Source organism: Manihot esculenta, chromosome 7 (genome assembly GCF_001659605.2).
Source record: "Manihot esculenta cultivar AM560-2 chromosome 7, M.esculenta_v8, whole genome shotgun sequence".
Taxonomy (NCBI): domain Eukaryota; kingdom Viridiplantae; phylum Streptophyta; class Magnoliopsida; order Malpighiales; family Euphorbiaceae; genus Manihot; species Manihot esculenta.
This window is the reverse complement of record NC_035167.2, coordinates 3,631,910-3,650,977: the sequence shown is the minus strand read 5'-3', so window position 1 is coordinate 3,650,977 and position 19,068 is coordinate 3,631,910. Positions and strand designations below refer to the sequence as shown.

The 19,068-nt window shown below is 33.7% G+C and overlaps 3 protein-coding genes across 3 annotated transcripts; 2 read left to right on the top strand and 1 right to left on the bottom strand.

Moving 5' to 3' along the window:
- The first annotated feature begins 2,178 nt into the window (after window positions 1-2,178).
- Window positions 2,179-3,972, top strand: LOC110619500 (7-deoxyloganetin glucosyltransferase). Its single transcript, XM_021763001.2, has 2 exons — window positions 2,179-2,794; window positions 2,895-3,972. The coding sequence occupies exons 1-2, from the start codon at window positions 2,278-2,280 to the stop codon at window positions 3,818-3,820; spliced, it is 1,443 nt and encodes a 480-aa protein (XP_021618693.1). The 5' UTR covers window positions 2,179-2,277; the 3' UTR covers window positions 3,821-3,972.
- Window positions 3,973-4,750: 778 nt separating this feature from the next.
- On the top strand, window positions 4,751-6,568 carry LOC110619501 (7-deoxyloganetin glucosyltransferase). Its single transcript, XM_021763003.2, has 2 exons — window positions 4,751-5,405; window positions 5,507-6,568. Exons 1-2 carry the CDS (start codon window positions 4,889-4,891, stop codon window positions 6,430-6,432), a joined length of 1,443 nt encoding a protein of 480 aa, XP_021618695.1. The 5' UTR covers window positions 4,751-4,888; the 3' UTR covers window positions 6,433-6,568.
- Window positions 6,569-6,611: 43 nt separating this feature from the next.
- Window positions 6,612-8,319, bottom strand: LOC110619502 (7-deoxyloganetin glucosyltransferase). The gene is made up of 2 exons (XM_021763005.2): window positions 7,753-8,319; window positions 6,612-7,534 (listed from the first exon to the last, which is right to left on the bottom strand). Exons 1-2 carry the CDS (start codon window positions 8,249-8,251, stop codon window positions 6,612-6,614), a joined length of 1,422 nt encoding a protein of 473 aa, XP_021618697.1. The 5' UTR covers window positions 8,252-8,319.
- Between the last annotated feature and the right edge of the window lie 10,749 nt (window positions 8,320-19,068).

Sequence of the window (19,068 nt, the reverse complement as noted above, 5' to 3'; positions counted from 1 at the left end):
TTAGCCGCCCTTGTTAATTGGGGATGTTGATATGGTTTTGTTGCCTATCACGCTTTTTATCTCTTTGGCTGTTGTTGCAGTCATGGATGATGCTCAGACGGTATAGCAGTGTGGGATGGTATGCGACAGTCTTCTGTTCGATTATTTTGTTCGATTACTAATTTGATTTATTTGGTTAGGTTTTGGTTGGATTTCTGTTATTTAATTGGTTTATTTTTTAATTTTAGGCTGGTTTAGCCTTCTAGTCTATTATGCGTCTCTTTATAATTTTATTTTATTTGTGCTTTAGAAATACAATTTTAATTTTCATGATAAAAAAAGTAAAATTATATATATATATATATATATATATATATATATAATTAATTTTTAGATAGATTAGTATATTTTTAATGTATGACGTGTTTATATATGACTAAAATAGTAATAATATCAATACAAATATCGATTTTATCTTTTTTTTCCTTGATAATTTTAGTTAGAAATATATTACAAGAAATATTATATAATATATTTTAATTAATACAATTTAAAACTTAAATAGTAACTTAAGTATAATGTTTCATAAAAGCAAGTGTATAAAAAAATTTCAAGAATCAAAATCTAAATAAAAACCTCACAAAACCAAAATTAAAAAACTAATAACAAAATAAAATCAGAACTAAAATGTCAAAGAATTAAACCAATTTTATCAAAATTTCGTTTAGAATCAATTAGAATTTTACAGTAATTTAATCCAATTAATTTTTTTTCATTAACTTTCTAAAATTTTAATTTTAGTTAAGTAAAAACAAAAAGAAAGGTTTGTTCCTAAAAGGTCACAAGATAAATACCTGATAGTCGTGATTTTGTTATACTTAATGGAATTGGTACTAAGAGGATTTTGATTTACCATTTTTTCTAACTGATAATTGATGTAACTCCCAAATATTTAATTTAAATGTTTGGTAATTTTTTAAAAATAGTAATCAATAGGTATTCGAGACTCGATTAGATAAAAATTTGATCGGATTCGTTTCGTTTTCTAAACGAGTCGAACTCAAACTCACTTTTTAGATTCGTTTAATAAACGTGCCGATTTTTAGTTTAGCAGTATTCGACTCCTTTAATCTCGCGAGCTTGGTTCGTTATAAACAAATTTGCGAGTTGACTCGTGAATATGCTTACGAACAAACTCGTGATCAGACTCGTTCGCTAACACCAATTCCACGTTAAAAGTTAAAAAGTATATGGACCGTGAATTTTTTATAAAAGTATAATCTTTTTACTTTTTTTTATTAGTTTTGAATTTGAAAGATTTTAATTAAATAAAAAAATTTAATTTTAAACTTTTTAATGATTTTATAATTTTAATTTTATTTTTAATTTAAATTTATTTATAATTTAAATATATTTAAATTATATTAAGTTTGTTTATAATATAATCGAGTTAAAATTTAAATTTAAATGAGCGCAAATTCAAGTTTTTGAATGGAGTTTAAGTTGATTCATTTGAATGGAATTTAAGTTGGTTCGTTAATGTAATCAACGAATTTATTACGAATTAAATTCGAATATTGTTCGAGTTTAATATTTATTTTATAAATTAAGTTTAAACTAATAAATAAAACTCGAGCCGAGACTATGAAAACTTGATTTGATTCGGTTCGATATTTAGCATTAACAATGTTGTTAATAGTTAATAATTTATAATTAATTTTTAATTATAATTTAAATTAGTAAAATATGTATGTATATATATATATATATAATTAATAATTTATTATAAAATACACATAATATTTAAAAATATGATTGTGTATAAAAGCTGATCAACTATGAATGGATAAGAAAAAGCTTTAAACAAAGGAGAAAAATGGTCCAAATAAAAGTTAAAATCTTATCAACTATCAATGGATGGGAAAAAAGCCAGTGACAGTTGATGAAAAAAAATAGCTAATAAGTATTTATCAAATATACAAAATAGTTATTGTCACAAAAAGGTAAACTAAACATCTCTTTAAAATTTTTACTAGATTTTATATTTTATTTTAACCATCATCTTATTTTTTTTAGTATTTATTAATTATAAAATTTTTATATTAATGTAAATTATATATATATATTAATAAATTATTTATATTTATAAAATAAGTGTAAATACTATAAAATAACTATATTATTGATTGGACTGTTGAAGCCAACCTCTCTTTGGTTATAAGAAGCAGCATTTAGCTTCATTTTTCCTGATCAACTACAGCTCTTATAGAGTATTACTACACAATTGCACAAGCACAGATGGGTTCCTTCGCCATTGCAAGAGACGAGAGACCTCATGCTGTGTGCGTACCATATCCAGCTCAAGGTCATGTAAATCCAATGCTCAAGCTTGCGAAAATCCTCCACTCCAATGGCTTTCACATAACTTTCGTCAACACAGAGTATAACCACAGACGCTTGCTCAGGTCTAGAGGCCCTGACTCTCTTGACGGCTTGCCAGATTTTCACTTTGATTCTATCCCTGATGGCCTTCCACCTTCTGATGCAAATGCCACCCAAGACATCCCATCTCTCTGTGACTCCACCTCCAAGCACTGCTTACTCCCATTTCGCCATCTTCTTTCCAGGCTCAACTCTTCCAATACTGTCCCACCTGTTACTTGTGTTATTTCTGATGCTTGTATGAGCTTCACTCTTGACGCAGCTCATGAATTTGGAATTCCTGATGTACTTTTCTGGACACCCAGCTCCTGTGGCGTTTTGGCCTATGCTCATTATCGTCATCTGATTGAAAGGGGCTTAACACCTCTTAAAGGTTTAATACTCTCACCCTCTTTTTAGATATAGTTAGCAGAAGATTAGGTTCTTAGGTTTACTGAATCTTTCTTGCACTTGATTTGGTCTGTGAAATGCAGATGAGAGCTATCTAACAAATGGGGACTTGGATACAACCATAGATTGGATTCCAGGAATGAGAAATATTCGCTTAAGGGATCTTCCAAGCTTTATCAGAACTACTGACAGAAATGACATCATGCTCAATTTCTTTGTAAGGGAAATAGAGAGAACTTCAAGAGCTTCTGCTGTCATTTTGAACACATTCGAGGCCTTTGAGAAAAATGTGTTGGATGTTCTTTTCACCATGTTACCTCCTATTTATACTATTGGTCCTCTTCAGTTGCTTCTTGATCAGATCCCAGACAGCAAATTGATAAACATTGGTTCAAATCTGTGGAAAGAACAGCCAGAGTGTATTGACTGGCTTGATTCAAAAGAACCAAACTCTGTTGTGTATGTAAATTTTGGTAGCATCACTGTGGTAACCCCACAACAAATGATAGAATTTGCTTGGGGGCTAGCCAACAGCAAGAAACCATTTTTGTGGATAATAAGGCCAGACCTTGTGGTTGGCGAAGCTGCGATGTTGCCACCCGAATTTGGGTCTGAAACCAAGGACAGAGGAACGTTAGCGAGCTGGTCTCCACAAGAGCAAATCTTGAAGCATCCTGCAATAGGAGGATTTTTAAGTCATATGGGGTGGAATTCGACGTTGGAGAGTATATGTGGAGGTGTTCCAGTGGTTTGTTGGCCATTCTTCGCGGAGCAACAGACCAATTGTTGGTTCGCTTGCAATGAATGGGGTATTGGAATGGAGATTGATAATGATGTAAAAAGAGAGGAAGTGGAAAAGCTTGTGAGAGAGTTGATGGATGGAAAGAAGGGTAAAGAAATGAAAAGGCAGGCAATGGAATGGAAGATCAAAGCAGAGGAGGCCACAACACCAGGTGGCTCTTCTCACAGGAATTTGGTCCAACTGCTTGGATTTCTTCAAAGAAAATGATTTGGAATTTTTAATGGCTGAAGAAGTATCACCCTCGCTTGTTGTACTGTATATTTGCTGTTGTGTACTTTTACTAGCTGTCAAAGTTTTCACTCAAAATAAGCAATTTAGTCTTTCAGAGGGAGAAATTTTATCATACGACCGTTTTTAGCTATTGCACAATTTTCTGATCGGCTCTTACCCATCATTTTTCCTCTTAATAATTAATGTGGGACACTCTTACCCATCATTTTTCCTCTTAATAATTGATGTGGGACCCTACATTTGAAGGAGTTTATGAAAAACTATGATAATATTTAAAAAATTCTAAAAAATTTTATATAATTGAAAATTACTTAAAGTTAATTTTTTTAATGATTAATAAAAAATAAATATTCTTATATTAAAATCATATAACAAAATAAAAACAATAATTATGTATTTTTACTTTATAAAAAAATAAAAAATATAATAATTTAATTTAATTAATAAAATAAATTATTTACACTATTAATTTTTAAATGGCATTTTTAAGAAATTTTTTTATAATGATTTGTTAATTAGTTATTACTTTCAGTGTCTAAGTTGATCAAATTTTATTGAATTTTGAAATTATTCATACTTTAATAAAAAAATTTTACTTATTTATTATGATATATAATTTAAAAAAACTTACTTATAAAATTTATTTTTAATTTTTAATTTTTAATTTAGTACCACTTTGATGTGATTTAACTTGGCTTACGGTCCACGCATTAAAGGTTTAATGCATTCATAAATGAGCAGTGGGCCCTACGTTGAGTAAGGGCTTTTAATGAAATATCTTAAAAGAATAAAAATAATAAATAAAGTTAGTTCAGTACAATTATTACGATGGCGTCAGTAAATGCTGTCTGCGTACCATATCCGTTTTCTATTGCAGATCTCTGATTGCTTGATACGGGCAGGAATTCTCTGCTGTGTTTTATTTTTTTAATCGATTGAACTGTTCAAGCCAATCTCTCGTGTTTTAAGAAGCAGAATTTAGCTTCTTTTCCATCACCAAATTCGGTTCTCGCAGACTTAAGTACAGAATACATATATAAACAGATGGGTTCTTCTGCCGTTGCCAGAGACGAGAGATGTCATGCTGTGTGCGTCCCATATCCAGCTCAAGGTCCTGTAAATTCAATGCTCAAGCTAGCAAAAATCCTCCACTCCAATGGTTTTCACATAACTTTTGTCAATACAGAGTATAACCACAGACGCTTGCTCAGGTCTAGAGGCCCTGACTCTCTTGACGGATTGCCAGATTTTCACTTTGAGGCTATCCCTGATGGGCTTCCACCTTCGGATGCAGATGCCACTCAAGACATCCCTTCTCTCTGTAACTCCACCTCCAAGCACTGCTTACTCCCATTTCATCATCTTCTTTCCAGGCTGAATTCTTCCAATACTGTTCCACCTGTTACTTGTGTTATTTCTGATGGTTGCATGAGCTTCACTCTTGACGCCGCTCAAGAATTTGGGATTCCTAATGTACTTTTCTGGACACACAGCCCCTGTGGCGTTTTGGGCTATGCACATTTGCCTCATCTGATTGAAAGAGGCTTTACACCTCTTAAAGGTTTAATGCATTCACTCTCTTTCTAAATATAGTTAGCAGAATAATCGATTTTGTAGGTTTACTGAGTCTTTCTTGCACTTGATTTTTTCTGTGAAATGTAGATGAGAGCTATCTAACAAATGGGTACTTGGAAACAACCATAGATTGGATTCCAGGAATGAAAAATATTCGCTTAAGGGATCTTCCAAACCGTATTAGAACTACTGACAGAAATGACATAATGCTCAATTTCATTGTAAGGGAAGTAGAGAGAACTTCAAGAGCTTCTGCTATCATTTTGAATACATTCGAGGCCTTTGAAAAAAATGTGTTAGATGCTCTTTCCACCATGTTCCCTTCTATTTATACTATTGGTCCTCTTCAGTTGCTTGTTGATCAGTTTCCAGACAGCAACTTGAAAAGCGTTGGTTCAAATCTTTGGAAAGATCAACCAGAGTGTATTGACTGGCTTGATTCAAAAGAACTAAACTCTGTTGTGTATGTAAATTTTGGTAGCATCACTGTGGTAACCCCACAACAAATGGTAGAATTTGCTTGGGGGCTGGCCAACAGCAAGAAACCATTTTTATGGATAATAAGGCCAGATCTTGTGGTTGGTGAAGCTGCAATGTTGCCACCCGAATTTGTGTCTGAAACTAAGGATAGAGGCATGCTAGCGAGCTGGTGTCCACAAGAGCAAATCTTGAAGCATCCTGCAATAGGAGGGTTTTTAAGCCATATGGGGTGGAACTCGACATTGGACAGTGTGTGTGGAGGTGTTCCAATGGTTTGTTGGCCATTCTTCGCGGATCAACAGACAAACTGTTGGTTTGCTTGCAATGAATGGGGTATTGGCATGGAGATTGATAATGATGTAAAGAGAGAAGAAGTGGAGAAGCTTGTGAGAGAGTTAATGGATGGAAAGAAGGGTAAAGAGATGGAAAGGCAGGCAGTGGAATGGAAGATCAAAGCAGAGGAGGCCACAACACCAGGTGGCTCTTCTCACAGGAATTTTGTCGAACTCCTCGGATTTCTTCAAAGAAAATGATTTGGATTGCCAATTGCAGAACTTGTTAAGCAGTGTTTGTTTGTATTGGATATTTGTTGTGTATTTCTACTCTTAACAATCTGTCTTTCCAAATAAGCAATTTAGGCCTTTACAGGACTCTTTTGATTTCAAGTAATAGACAGTGATTTAATTTTTCCAATTAAAAGTTAAAATCAAGATCATATCATGAGGTCATTGACCAACTTTTCAAAGTTACAATAAGAAGATCCTCCAAAATCTGTTGCAACTTGAGCTTTCATCTTCAAATCCATTGCCTTAACTCTCATTTCCCTCCCTTTCTTTCCTTCCATCAACTCCCTCACAACCTCTTCAACTTTCTCCCTCTTAACATCACCATCAATCTCCATCCCAATCCCCCACTTCTCACATGAAAACAAGCAATTCGTTTGTTGATCAGCAAAAAAAGGCCAACAAATCAAAGCAACACCATGGCAAATACTCTCCAACGTAGAATTCCATCCACAGTGAGTCAAAAATCCTCCAACTGAAGCATGGCTAAGAACTCTCTCTTGTGGACACCAACCCACAAGTAAACCCCTACCCTTTATCTCATCCATGAAGTTTTTGGCCATTATCTTCTCTCCACCAGCAATAAGATCAGGCCTAATCACCCACAAAAATGGATACTTGCTGTTAGCAAGTCCCCATGCAAACTCCTCTAGCTGATCTTGACTCACAGTGATTATGCTTCCAAAGTTTACGTACACAACTGATTTGGGTTCTTTTTTATCAAGCCAGCTTAAGCATTCAGTGTCTTCCTTCCACAGATTCGATTCAATGGACTCAACGTTTGGGGAAGGAAGATTTTGCTGAAGCATTGATAGTGGGCCGATAGTGTAGAGCACTGGAAATGTGGCGTTGATCTCATCCAAGACTTGTTTGTCTAGCTCATCAAATGTATTGAGGATAAGGCCTTTAGCTTTGAGGGAATTGTTCAGTGATGTTAAGTTGTGATTGAAGAAGACGTCGTTTAGATCTGTGATGCGAATGAAGGTTGGTATATTTTTTAAACGGATTCCTTCCATTGCTGGTATCCAATCAATTACAGTCTCAAGATATCCATTTGTCAAGCAACTAGAATCTGCATTTTGCGAATATTAATAATTATTAATATAGTCCGATACATATTAAAATAATTATCCATAATTATTAATAAAAAAATTAATTAATGAGTTTTATCATGTGATACTTAATTTAAGTAGTTAATTTCTTTTATAGTTATATTATTTTTTTTTTATAGATAAATCTTTTTTATTAGAAAAAGTGTCGAAAGAATAAAGAGAAATGAGAAAGTCTTACCTTTTAGGGGAACATAGCCTCTTGTCACAAGCTCTTCAAAGTGAAGATAACCCAACATACCAACAGCACTTGGAGTAAAAAAAATCATCTCCGGAATGCCAAATTCTCCGGCGACTTCTAAAGTGAAGCTCATCACACCATCGGAAACAATACAAGAAACATCAGGCAAATCCGACGATCCATTAAGTTTAACTATTAGGTCGCGAAATGATCGCCGTCCTTGATCCGGCAATGTTATGCAGAGGTTTTGTAAGTCTTCGATGCCTCGCAGGCTACCCTCCGGCAGTCCATCGGAGATAGTTTCAAAACGGAAATCATGCAAACCCTTAAGAGTATCAGGGCCTCCGGAGCTGAGTATGCGTTGGTAGTTAAATTCTGTGTGGACAAAGGTGATGTGAAAGCCTCTGAAATGCAGTAGTTTTGCAAGTTTTAGCATAGGGTTTATGTGGCCTTGAGCAGGAAAAGGTACACAAACGGCATGTCGTTTCAAATACTCCATTGATGGTTTCTTCAAGAATTTGAAAGAAAAACCAGAGTTTCAATGGAGATTTGCCCTCATTTTTTCTTGGGAAGATGAATTATATTATATTATATATATATATATAATAAGAAGTGAGTCATGGCTGTATTGCTTAAATTCAAAGTGATTAAATGTGGTTTAGGCTAATTAATTAGAAAATAAATCTGATCATGTTCATTTTATTAAATTCAATCATAGAATCCCAAAAAGATTGCTGAGAGTTCTGTTATTGATAATTTTTTGCCATTAAGCCTATTTTTTATTTGTGTAGATTAGTCATCGTAATAAAAAAAAATTATTTAATTTTTATAGTATAAAAAAATATATTAGTTAATTTTTTAATTTTAAAAAATATAGAATTAATAGATTATAATTGTATAAATTACCACTAAAAAATAAATATATTAAAATAAATTAATAAAAAAATTTAAAATCGATACAAAATATTAAGGGTGGTCAGTATTCGGTTCAAACCGAAAAAATCAACCTAATCGAACTGATTTAAAAATTTAGTTCGATTTTTTTATACATTTCGGTTTCATTTGATTTTTAATTTTAGAAATTTCGGTTATTTTGATTCGATTCGGTTTTGATCAGAAAAAAATTGAAAAAATTGAACCAAACCGATTAGTGATAATAATATATTTTTTCAATAATATAGAGAAATTAAATCATATTAAGATTAAAATATTTTAATTAAATTTTAAAATATTAAAAATAAAGTGTAAAAAATAAAAAAAAATTGTTAAAAATAGAAACCGATCAAACCGAACTGAATCGAATCAGACCGGATCGATTTGATTCGGTTTCAGACCAAAATCAATTTGATTCGGTTTTTATAAACACTAAAATTTTAATTTTTAATTTATTTAATTCGATTCGATTTTAAACCGAATCAACCGAATGCTCACCCTGCGAAACACCAATCAGGCAAGCCTGATTTATAATATTTTATTTAGGTCAAATATATTCTTAAGATATTCTCCAATTCAAAAAAAATTGGAATACTTTTGATGCAATCTTCTTAAATTCTTTGTTTAATTGCTGATTCAAATCTCATCTCCATTATATAATTTGAAACTTACATTACATGTTAAATAGTGTTTATTTTTTAAAATTTTATTAATTTTAATTTGTCTTTTTTTATTTATTCGATTTATAAATAAAATATTTATATGCTTAATGAGGGATATAGTGGTGAGAAGCGCCTTTCACCCCATGGCTAATTTATTAAGTCAAATAAAAGAATATAAGTTTCAATGATCAATCCTAACAATTGAAGTGGATCTAATGCTTTAACTAGACTTTTCTCATTATTGAATTTCTCCTACTCTATTATTTGTTTTGCTTTACTACTTTTAATTCCAGTTTAGTTCATCAACTTCAAAACCCTCCTTTTTATTTTTTTTCCTGTTTATTTACTTGGACTTTGATAGAAGTATAGGTAAGTGTCAATTCCCTGTGGATTTGATCATTTTACCACTATCTATAGTTATAAAATTATGGATAATAAAAAAAGTTATTTTTGACCGATCTCGACAACGACACAGTCAGCAGGCCCAGTCACCTTGCAGCCCTATCAGCATGCGCGCCGGGGAGAATAAATGGCCGCCTGATAGAGAGGGGTACACTGGCACATCCGTACGTACGGACATGAGTAACAAGGACAGGTGGCACTGTAGTAGAATGACGGTTATGTGTTACTAGAGGATAAAAAGAAAAGGGATAAAGGGGGAGAGACGGGATTTTCCGTGGCTAAGCTCACTCATACACTGTAAACCCTATTATAGAATTTTATTAGATTGTAATCAAAGCAAAGTGAGAAGAGTAAAGGATAAGGAATTTTTTGTGTTTTAGGGTCTGATTCTTATTATTTTCACTCTTGATTGACTTCATTATGTTCGTGTTTTTCCAGATCTGGTAGTATTTTTTCCTTCTCCTTGCTTTAAAACGAGGGAATGAGGGTTTCTTTTTAGAGTCACCATCCTTCTCGAATTTTCTTTGTCGCGGATGACCAGATTGACTTTTGTTTTTGCTTTAGTTTGTTGTCTGTTTCTCCAGTCTTTGGTGGTTCCATTGACAAGGAAGATACTGATGCAAGGACCTTGAGAGCTTCGATTTTGACTTTCTGTGGGGAGGTTACCTTTCGGTGTAATATCGTATCCCGAGACCGCACTGATACGTCCAATGGCCACCGCTTTCGTCGGCCTTCTTTAGCTGTCTCTATGGTGGCTCCTTCCTCGGATCTACTTTTGTCGGTGGACTACATTTACCAGTGGCCTCTCTTCTCTATTTCTATTTTTTGTATGTGTGTATTATAGTTTCTTTATTCTTTTGTCGGATCTACTTTTGTCGGTGGACTACACTTACCAGTGGCCTCTCTTCTCTATTTCTATTTTTTGTATGTGTGTATTATAGTTTCTTTATTCTTTTGATCTCTTTGTTGTTTAGCCGCCCTTGTTCATTGGGAATGTTGATATAGTTTTGTTGCCTATCGCGTTTTGTTTGCTATTGTTGTAGTCATGGATGGTGCTCCGACAGTATAACAGTGTGTGGTGGTATGTGACAATCTTTTGTTCGATTATTTTGTTCGATTGCTAATTTGATTTATTTGGTTAAGTGTTAGTTGGATTTCTGTTGTTTAATTAGTTTATTTTATAATTTTAGGCTGATTTAGCCTTCTAGTCTATTATGTGTCTCTTTATAATTTTAGTTTATTTATACTTTAGAAATACAATTTTAATTTGCATGATAAAAAAAGTAAAGTTAATTATATATATATATTTAATTATTTTTTAGATAGATTAGTATACTTTTTTAATGTATGACGTATTTATATATAGGGGTGAGCATTCGGTCGGTTCGGTTCAAAATCGAACCGAACCGAATAAACAGAAAACTGAAATTTTAGTTTTTATGAAAACCGAACCGAACCGATTTTGGTCAGAAACCGAATCGAACCGAACCGGTCTGATTCGGTTCGATTCAGTTCGGTTTGATCGGTTTCGATTTTTAATATTTTTTTTAATTTTTAAACTTTATTTTTAGTATTTTAAAACTTAATTAAAATATTTTAATTTTAATATAATTTAATTTCTCTATATTATTGAAAAAACATATTATTATTCCTAATCGGTTCGGTTCGATTTTTTCGGTTTTTTTCTGATCAAAACCGAACCAAACCGAAATAACCAAAATTTCTGAAATTTAAAACCGAACCGAACCGAAATATATAAAAAACCGAACCAAATTTTCAAATCGGTTCGGTTCGGTCGGTTTTTTCGGTTTGAACCGAATTCTGCTCAGCCCTATTTATATATGACCAAAATAGTAATAATACCAATACAAATATCGATTTTATCTTTTTATTTTCTTTTTCCTTGATAATTTTAGTTATAAATATATTACAAGAAATATTATATAATATATTTTAATTAATACAATTTAAAACTTAAATAGTAACTTAAGTATAATTTTTCATAAAAGCAAGTGTATAAAAAAATTTCAAGAATCAAAATCTAAATAAAAACCTCACAAAACCAAAATTGAAAAACTAATAACAAAATCAAATCAGAACTAAAATGTCAAAGAATTAAACCAATTTTATCAAAATTTCGTTTAGAATCAATTAGAATTTTACAGTAATTTAATCCAATTAATTTTTTTTCATTAACTTTCTAAAATTTTAATTTTAGTTAAGTAAAAACAAAAAGAAAGGTTTGTTCCTAAAAGGTCACAAGATACCTGATAGTCATGATTTTGTTATACTTAATGGAATTGGTACTAAGAGGATTTTGATTTACCATTTTTTCTAACTGATAATTGATCTAACTCCCAAATATTTAATTTAAATGTTTGGTAATTTTTTGAAAATAGTAATCAATAGGTATTCGAGACTCGATTAGATAAAAATTTGATCGGATTCGATTTATTTTCTAAACGAGTCGAACTCAAATTCATTTTTTATACTCATTTAATAAACGTGCCGAATTTTAATTTAGCAGTATTCGACTCGTTTAACCTCGCGAGCTTGGCTTGTTATAAACAAGTTCGCAAGCTGACTCGTGAGCATGCTCGCGAATAAACTCATGTGCAGACTCGTTCGCCAACACCAATCCCACATTAAAAGTTGAAAGGATATGGACTGTCACTTTTCTATAAAAGTAAAACATTTTTGCATTTTTTTTCATTAGTTTTGGATTTGAGATATTTTAATTAAATAAAAAAATTTAATTTTAAACTTTTTAATGAACTTATAATTTAAATTTTATTTTTAATTTAAATTTATTTATAATTTAAATATATTTAAATTATATTGACTTTGTTTATAATATAATCGAGTTAAAATTTAAATTTAAACGAGCTCAAATTCAAGTTTTTGAGTGGAGTTTAAGTTGACTCGTTAATGTGATAAATAAGTTTATTATAAATTAAGTTCGAACCGAGTTCGAGTTTAATATTTATTTTATAAATCGAGTTTGAACTAATAAATAAAATTTGAGTCGAGTTTGAATTAAACTGGATGGTACTATTGATAAGTACAAGGCACGTTTGGTTGCCAAAGGATTTCTTCAGGAACCTGGGCGTGATTATTTTGAGACATTTAGTCCGGTTACAAAACCGGTTACAATTCGGGTAGTTCTTACTCTTGCAATTTCTAAAGGATGGCAGTTAAGGCAATTGGATGTAAATAATGCCTTTTTACATGGCACACTTTATGAAGATGTCTACATGCAGCAACCTCCAGGATATGTGCAACCTGAGTTTCCTGATTATGTTTGCAAACTGAAGAAGTCTCTTTATGGTTTGAAATAGGCTCCACGAGCTTGGTATCTTGAACTTACTTCTTTTTTGCTCAAACTTGGTTTTCGCAAATCAAATGCTGATGCGTCCTTGTTTATTTTTTCCTCCAATGGGATTATTGCATATTTTCTAGTATATGTTGACGATATTGTACTTACAGGTAATAACAATCATTTTCTGCATACCTGTGTACAGAAGCTATCTGCTCAGTTCTCTGTCAAAGATTTGGGAATATTAAATCATTTTTTGGGGGTTGAAGTGATTTCTACAGCTGCAGGATTATTTCTTTCGCAACATCGACATATTGCTGATTTGTTAGACCGATTTGATATGGCTGGAGCTAAAGAGGTGAATACTCCTATGTCTACAGGAGACAAGCTCATCTTAAATGATGGTTCTAGTTCGACTGATTCCACCGTATATCGCCAAATTGTTGGATCTCTTCAATATTTGGCAATTACGCGTCCTGATGTTTCTTTTGCAGTGAATCGGCTGTCACAATTTATGCATGCACCGACGCAAACTCATCTTCAAGCACTGAAATGTGTTTTGCGATATCTTAAAGGAACCATACATTATGGCTTATTTCTCAATCGAAATTCCACTCATACTCTGTCTGCCTTCTCTGATTCTGATTGGGGTGGTGTCCTTGATAATGGGCGGTCTACAACAGCTTATGTTCTATATCTTGGTTCTAATATTATATCCTGGAAATCTAGTCGCCAAAAGACTGTCTCCCGATCTTCTACAGAGGCTGAGTACAAAGCCTTAGCCAATGCTGCAGCAGAGGTATTTTGGGTTCAAAGTTTATTACAAGATTTGGGAGTACCAATATCACAACCACCAGTCCTTCATTGTGATAATCTTGGTGCGACTTACTTCTGCGCCAATCCAATCTATCATACTAGGATGAAGCATCTTGCACTAGATTACCATTTTGTTCGCGAGAAAATTAATGCTGGACAGTTAAGGGTTCTTCACATAAGTTCAAAAGATCAAGTTGCTGATGTGCTTACAAAGGCTTTGGGAAGAACTCAGTTTTGTTACTTTAGAACCAAGATTGGAGTCTCCGATGGCGCCTCAATCTTGCGGGGGCGTATTAAAGATAAAGACTAACTATAACAGTTTTATCTATTTGTAACTTGAGTTATAGCTGTATACTTATCTTGTATTTAGTTAGTGATAAGGGTTAGAGTTGTGATAAGGTTTAGAGTCATGATAAGGTTAGAGTAGTGATAAGATTTAGAGTTATGATAAGGTTTATAGTTGGTTGAGATAATATTTGTTATTCATATAATCTGTATCAAACTCAACCACTGGTATATACTATATAAATGTATTCTATACAGAAATACAAATACATAGAATTCTCAATATCATAAATCTTCTATATCACCCTCGCTTGTTGTGTTGTATATTTGCTGTTGTGTACTTTTACTAGCTGTCAAAGTTTTCACTCAAAATAAGCAATTTAGTCTTTCAGAGGGAGAAATTTTATCATACGACCGTTTTAAGCTATTGCACAATTTTCTGATCGGCTCTTACCCATCAATTTTCCTCTTAATAATTGATGTGGGACACTACATTTGAAGTGGTAGCTATAACGTTTCTTCGCAGTGTATCTCCTTTGTTTTTGAAGGAGTTTAGGAAGGATCTTGTGTGGTGACCTATCTAACCCATGGATCTATTGGACGGCTCAGCCGGAGGGGATGGCAGTTCAATTTAAAATTTAAATCAGAAATTAAAATTTAATTTAAAAACTATATTTTCATCTTAAAACTATATTATGGAAACTATAATTTTATTTGAAAATTAAATAAATAAATTTTATGACCGCCAGCTTTTTACATCCAGAGAGGGATCAGGTCCTTGAGAAAGATACAGCTCCAAAACCATCAGAACCTCCTAGAGCTTGCCGGTCTAATATGATGTACTCCAATCCGTAACCAAAGCAGGTCGGACTGACCCGTACGCGGGTCCACCAAGGGATGGCCTAGCCCAGTGATATGACGAAAGGTAGGAGAGCAGATAATCAAACCAAAATTAGGCCCATTTTTCATATTATTATTGATGTTAAATTACACATTTTCTATTTAATTTTATAGTTTTAATCTAGTTTTGTAAAAAATGGTATAAAAAGGTTATTTGGAGAAAAATGGCCTAAAAACTGTCCAAAGAGAATGGAACAGAAATTCAAGAAATCAAGTCTGGTGTGCCAAGCTCAGTTTACCCAAACAACTACCCAAACCAAGCTGCAGCAGAAACGAGAGAAGGATGAAGAGTAGTGCAAACTTGTTGTTTGCCCAAACAACTGGGCAAACAAATCCCGCAGAACAGAGGCAAAATGACAGATAGCACAGAATTGACTGTTTGACCGACTGTTTGCCCAAATAGTCGGGCAAACAGATTTTATAGCAGAAAACAGCAGAAAAGCGAAAAATCAGAAATTTAAACTTTCAAAAGTCCATTCTATTTCAAACACTTCAGGACACCTCAGCAGCTCACCAGGACACCTCATCAACAAAATCCCGCCCATCAAGGAGTTTAAATCGCAAGGAAACTCAATTGCCAAAAGAAATTCAAATCCAAATTGGAAAATAACTCCATCTAATCAAGGGATAATCTAGGGCTTCACATTCAGATATAAATAGAGAGCCATCCAGCAACCAAAAGGGGGAGATCTTTTTCAGAGATCATCACCTCCAGCAGCCACCCAGCCGGCCTGATTTCTTCTTGTTGCTTTCTTTCTTTTATTTTAATGTTAGTTTTAGCCATGAGTGGCTGAAACCTCTTTTTCTAATTGAAGATTAGGTAAAACTTTAGTTTGTTAATAGATTGGGAGATTTGAACCTATGATGTTTATCTTTTATTTATCAATATTTATGCAATTTCATACTTAATTCTATTGTTACTTTGTTGTTTAGATCAATAGGGCCCATTGATTCTTGATTGTAAAGTGATAATTTGTTAGTTTAGGTAGTTTAGGTCCGTAATTGCTTGAATTATTCAAACACAAGTAACTCTTGGTGTAAACACCAAGGAGATTGCATAATCTAGTAAGATCACCATACGTTTGGGTAGTTAGAATTAAATCTCTTTATTTCTTAATGCAATTGACAATTGTATGAATCTAAAGTCCCAAGGATGTTCCTTGGCAACTTGTTGATTAGTAATTAATTAGAGAACATTTTCTAGTTAATCTATGCTTAAGGAGGGATATGGTGGTGAGAAGCGTCTTTCACCCCATAACTAATTTATTGAGTCAAATAAAAGAATATAAGTATCAATGATCAATCCCAACAATTGAAGTGGATCCAATGCTTCAACTAGACTTTTCTCATTATTGAATTTCTGCTATTCTATTATTTGCTTTACTTTACTACTTTTAATTCTAGTCTAGTTCATCAAATTCAAAACCCCTCTTTTTATTTTATTTTTCAGTTTATTTACTTGGTCTTTGATAGAAGAATAAGTATCAATTTCCTGTGGATTCGATTCTTTTATCACTATCTACCGTTGTAAAATTGTGTATAACCAAAAATGTTATTTTTGACCGGCCTCGACAACAGCACAGTCAATCATATTTCAAGAAAACAATTCAAGGTTGGTGATAAAGTCCTACTCTTCGATTCCCGTTTAAAATTATTTCTAGGAAAGCTACGATCTAGGTGGATTGAACCATTCATTGTGGAGCATACTTATTGTTGAACCTAAATGTTTTAATCCTTGTTTTGATGATTAATAAACAATTGGTATGCTACTAATTATCTTCAAAAGTGTTTATGTTGAGCTTGTAGGTCCCTTGCTAACAAGAACGAAATTGCTTCAATCTCAAAAGGAAAAAATGCATATTTTGGAAGCATACCACAAGAAAGGGATCATAAAGTAATTTATTGTTTTGTCAATTTATTCATTGTGAATTTCAATTAATTAGGTGCGATGGCTCAAGGTTTCTTTCATTTCTAAAAGTTTTTTGGATATGGCCAAATCTTTAAATACTTGACTTTCAGGGACTAAAATGATATTTTCCAAAAGAAGTGATTTGAAAATTATTCTTTATCAAAATCAAAGATCTAAAAATATGGGTTACAAAAATTCAAATGGATTGAAAAATGGATTTTTATAGCCTAAGTTATGATTTTTCAAAGAATTTAATGAAATATTTTTTTGCCCCCTAAAGCCAACTTTCGGCTTCCGAAAGTCAGGGACAGAGACGAAAGTCCCACATGTTCGGCCGCCGAACATTGACTTTCGGCCGCCGAAAGTGTGTTTTCAACTTGCAGCCTAAAGTGCAACTTTCGGCCTCCGAAAGTAAGGGACAGAGACGAAAGTCCTGTATGTTCGGCCGTCGAACATTGGCTTTCGGCCGCCGAAGGTGTGATGCACCCTAAGCAAAATGTTTGGCTTCCGAAAGTGAAGGACAGAGACAAAAGTCACATATGTTCGGCCGCCGAACATTACCTTCGGCCGCCGAAAGTGTGCTTTTAAGTCTGCCTCCGAAGCCTAATGTTCGGCTTCCGAAAGAGAGGGACAGAGACGAAAGTCCCACAAGTTCGGCCACCGAACTATGACTTTAGGCTGCCGAAAGTCCTTTTTTAAAGAGTGATGTTCTTCACCTCAATTGGTTCGGCCGCCGAACTTTAGCTTAGGCCGCCGAACCTGAACTTTTCTGAGAAAGATATAACGGTTATTTCTGAACTTAAACGGCTCTATTTGCATTTAATGCACCTCCAACGGCCATATTTAGGATAGAACTATAAATATAACGTGCTTGTAATGTGAAGAGGTTACAACAACCATCTAAGCAAATATTTATTGAGATTACAGCATTTTTCATTCTCTCTTTCTCAAAACCTTGAGCCAAAGCATTGATTTCTTGAAAGTTTGTTTTGAGTTGTAATTGGTTGGCTTTTCAGAGTGAGTAAAGGTTGTTGAGAGATTCTGTTGTTGTGAGTGTGGCATTGAGCAAAGAATTGCTCTTGAGTGAAAAAGAGATTTGTAAAGAGCAAAGGCTTGCTCTAAGATTGTAAGGGTTTTAATCTTCACCCAAAGAAGATTTGATAGTGGAGTTGAACTCTCAAGGTGGACCTTGAGGAGAGGACGCAGGCTTGAGATAGCTGAACCTCTATAAATTCTTGTGTTGATTATCTTCTTCCTTATTGCCTTCTAATTTGTTCTTTTGCCTTAAATTTTTTATAAACCCAATTCACCCCCCCCTCTTGGGTTGCTTCAAGGGACAACACTTATCCTCAGGGAGCCATAGATATTCGCAGTTTGGAAACCGAAAAAGTCTTTAAAGTAAATGGGCATCGTCTCAAACCGTTCTATGAAGAGTTTACAATACAAGTAGTGGAAGAGGTTCCACTAAATCATCCTCCATAGGATCTAAGCTTGCTTAGTAAAAAACAAAAGAGAGAGAGAGATATGTGTTCGTTTGCCCAAACAGCAGGGCAAACCAGATGTGTATTGCAGGAATAAGTGCTTTAACCCCATTCCAGGGTGTTCAATTATTTTGCAGGTAGAAGCTGTTTGGCCAACTGTTTGCCCATACAACTGAGCAAGCAGCCGAGACAACCTAAGAAACAGAAGGGAGTCTGGCACACTGTTTGCCCAAACCATAGAGACGTGTGCAGCACACAGCAGCAAATTCAACCTGTTTGACTAGTTGTTTGCCTAAACAACTGGGCAAACAACAGGCCCACGTGCGAAAAGAGTGCTAGTAACAAGTCAGACTGCACCGCAAGATATTGTTTGACTAGCTGTTTGCCCAAACAACTGGGCAATCAACCCAAGCAGAGAAATCGACAGAGGAAACAAACAGGGCAGTACCGTTTTCATTTAAAACTCAGTGTTTCATTTTCCCTCTCACAACTTTTCTTCTTCTCAAAAGCTTCTTGCCTACTCTTCTCTCAGGAAACCCAGAAACCTCTAGATGGCATGCACCAAAATGGTCACAACCACCTGCCCGGGACAGTGGCGCCGGCTTGCACTTC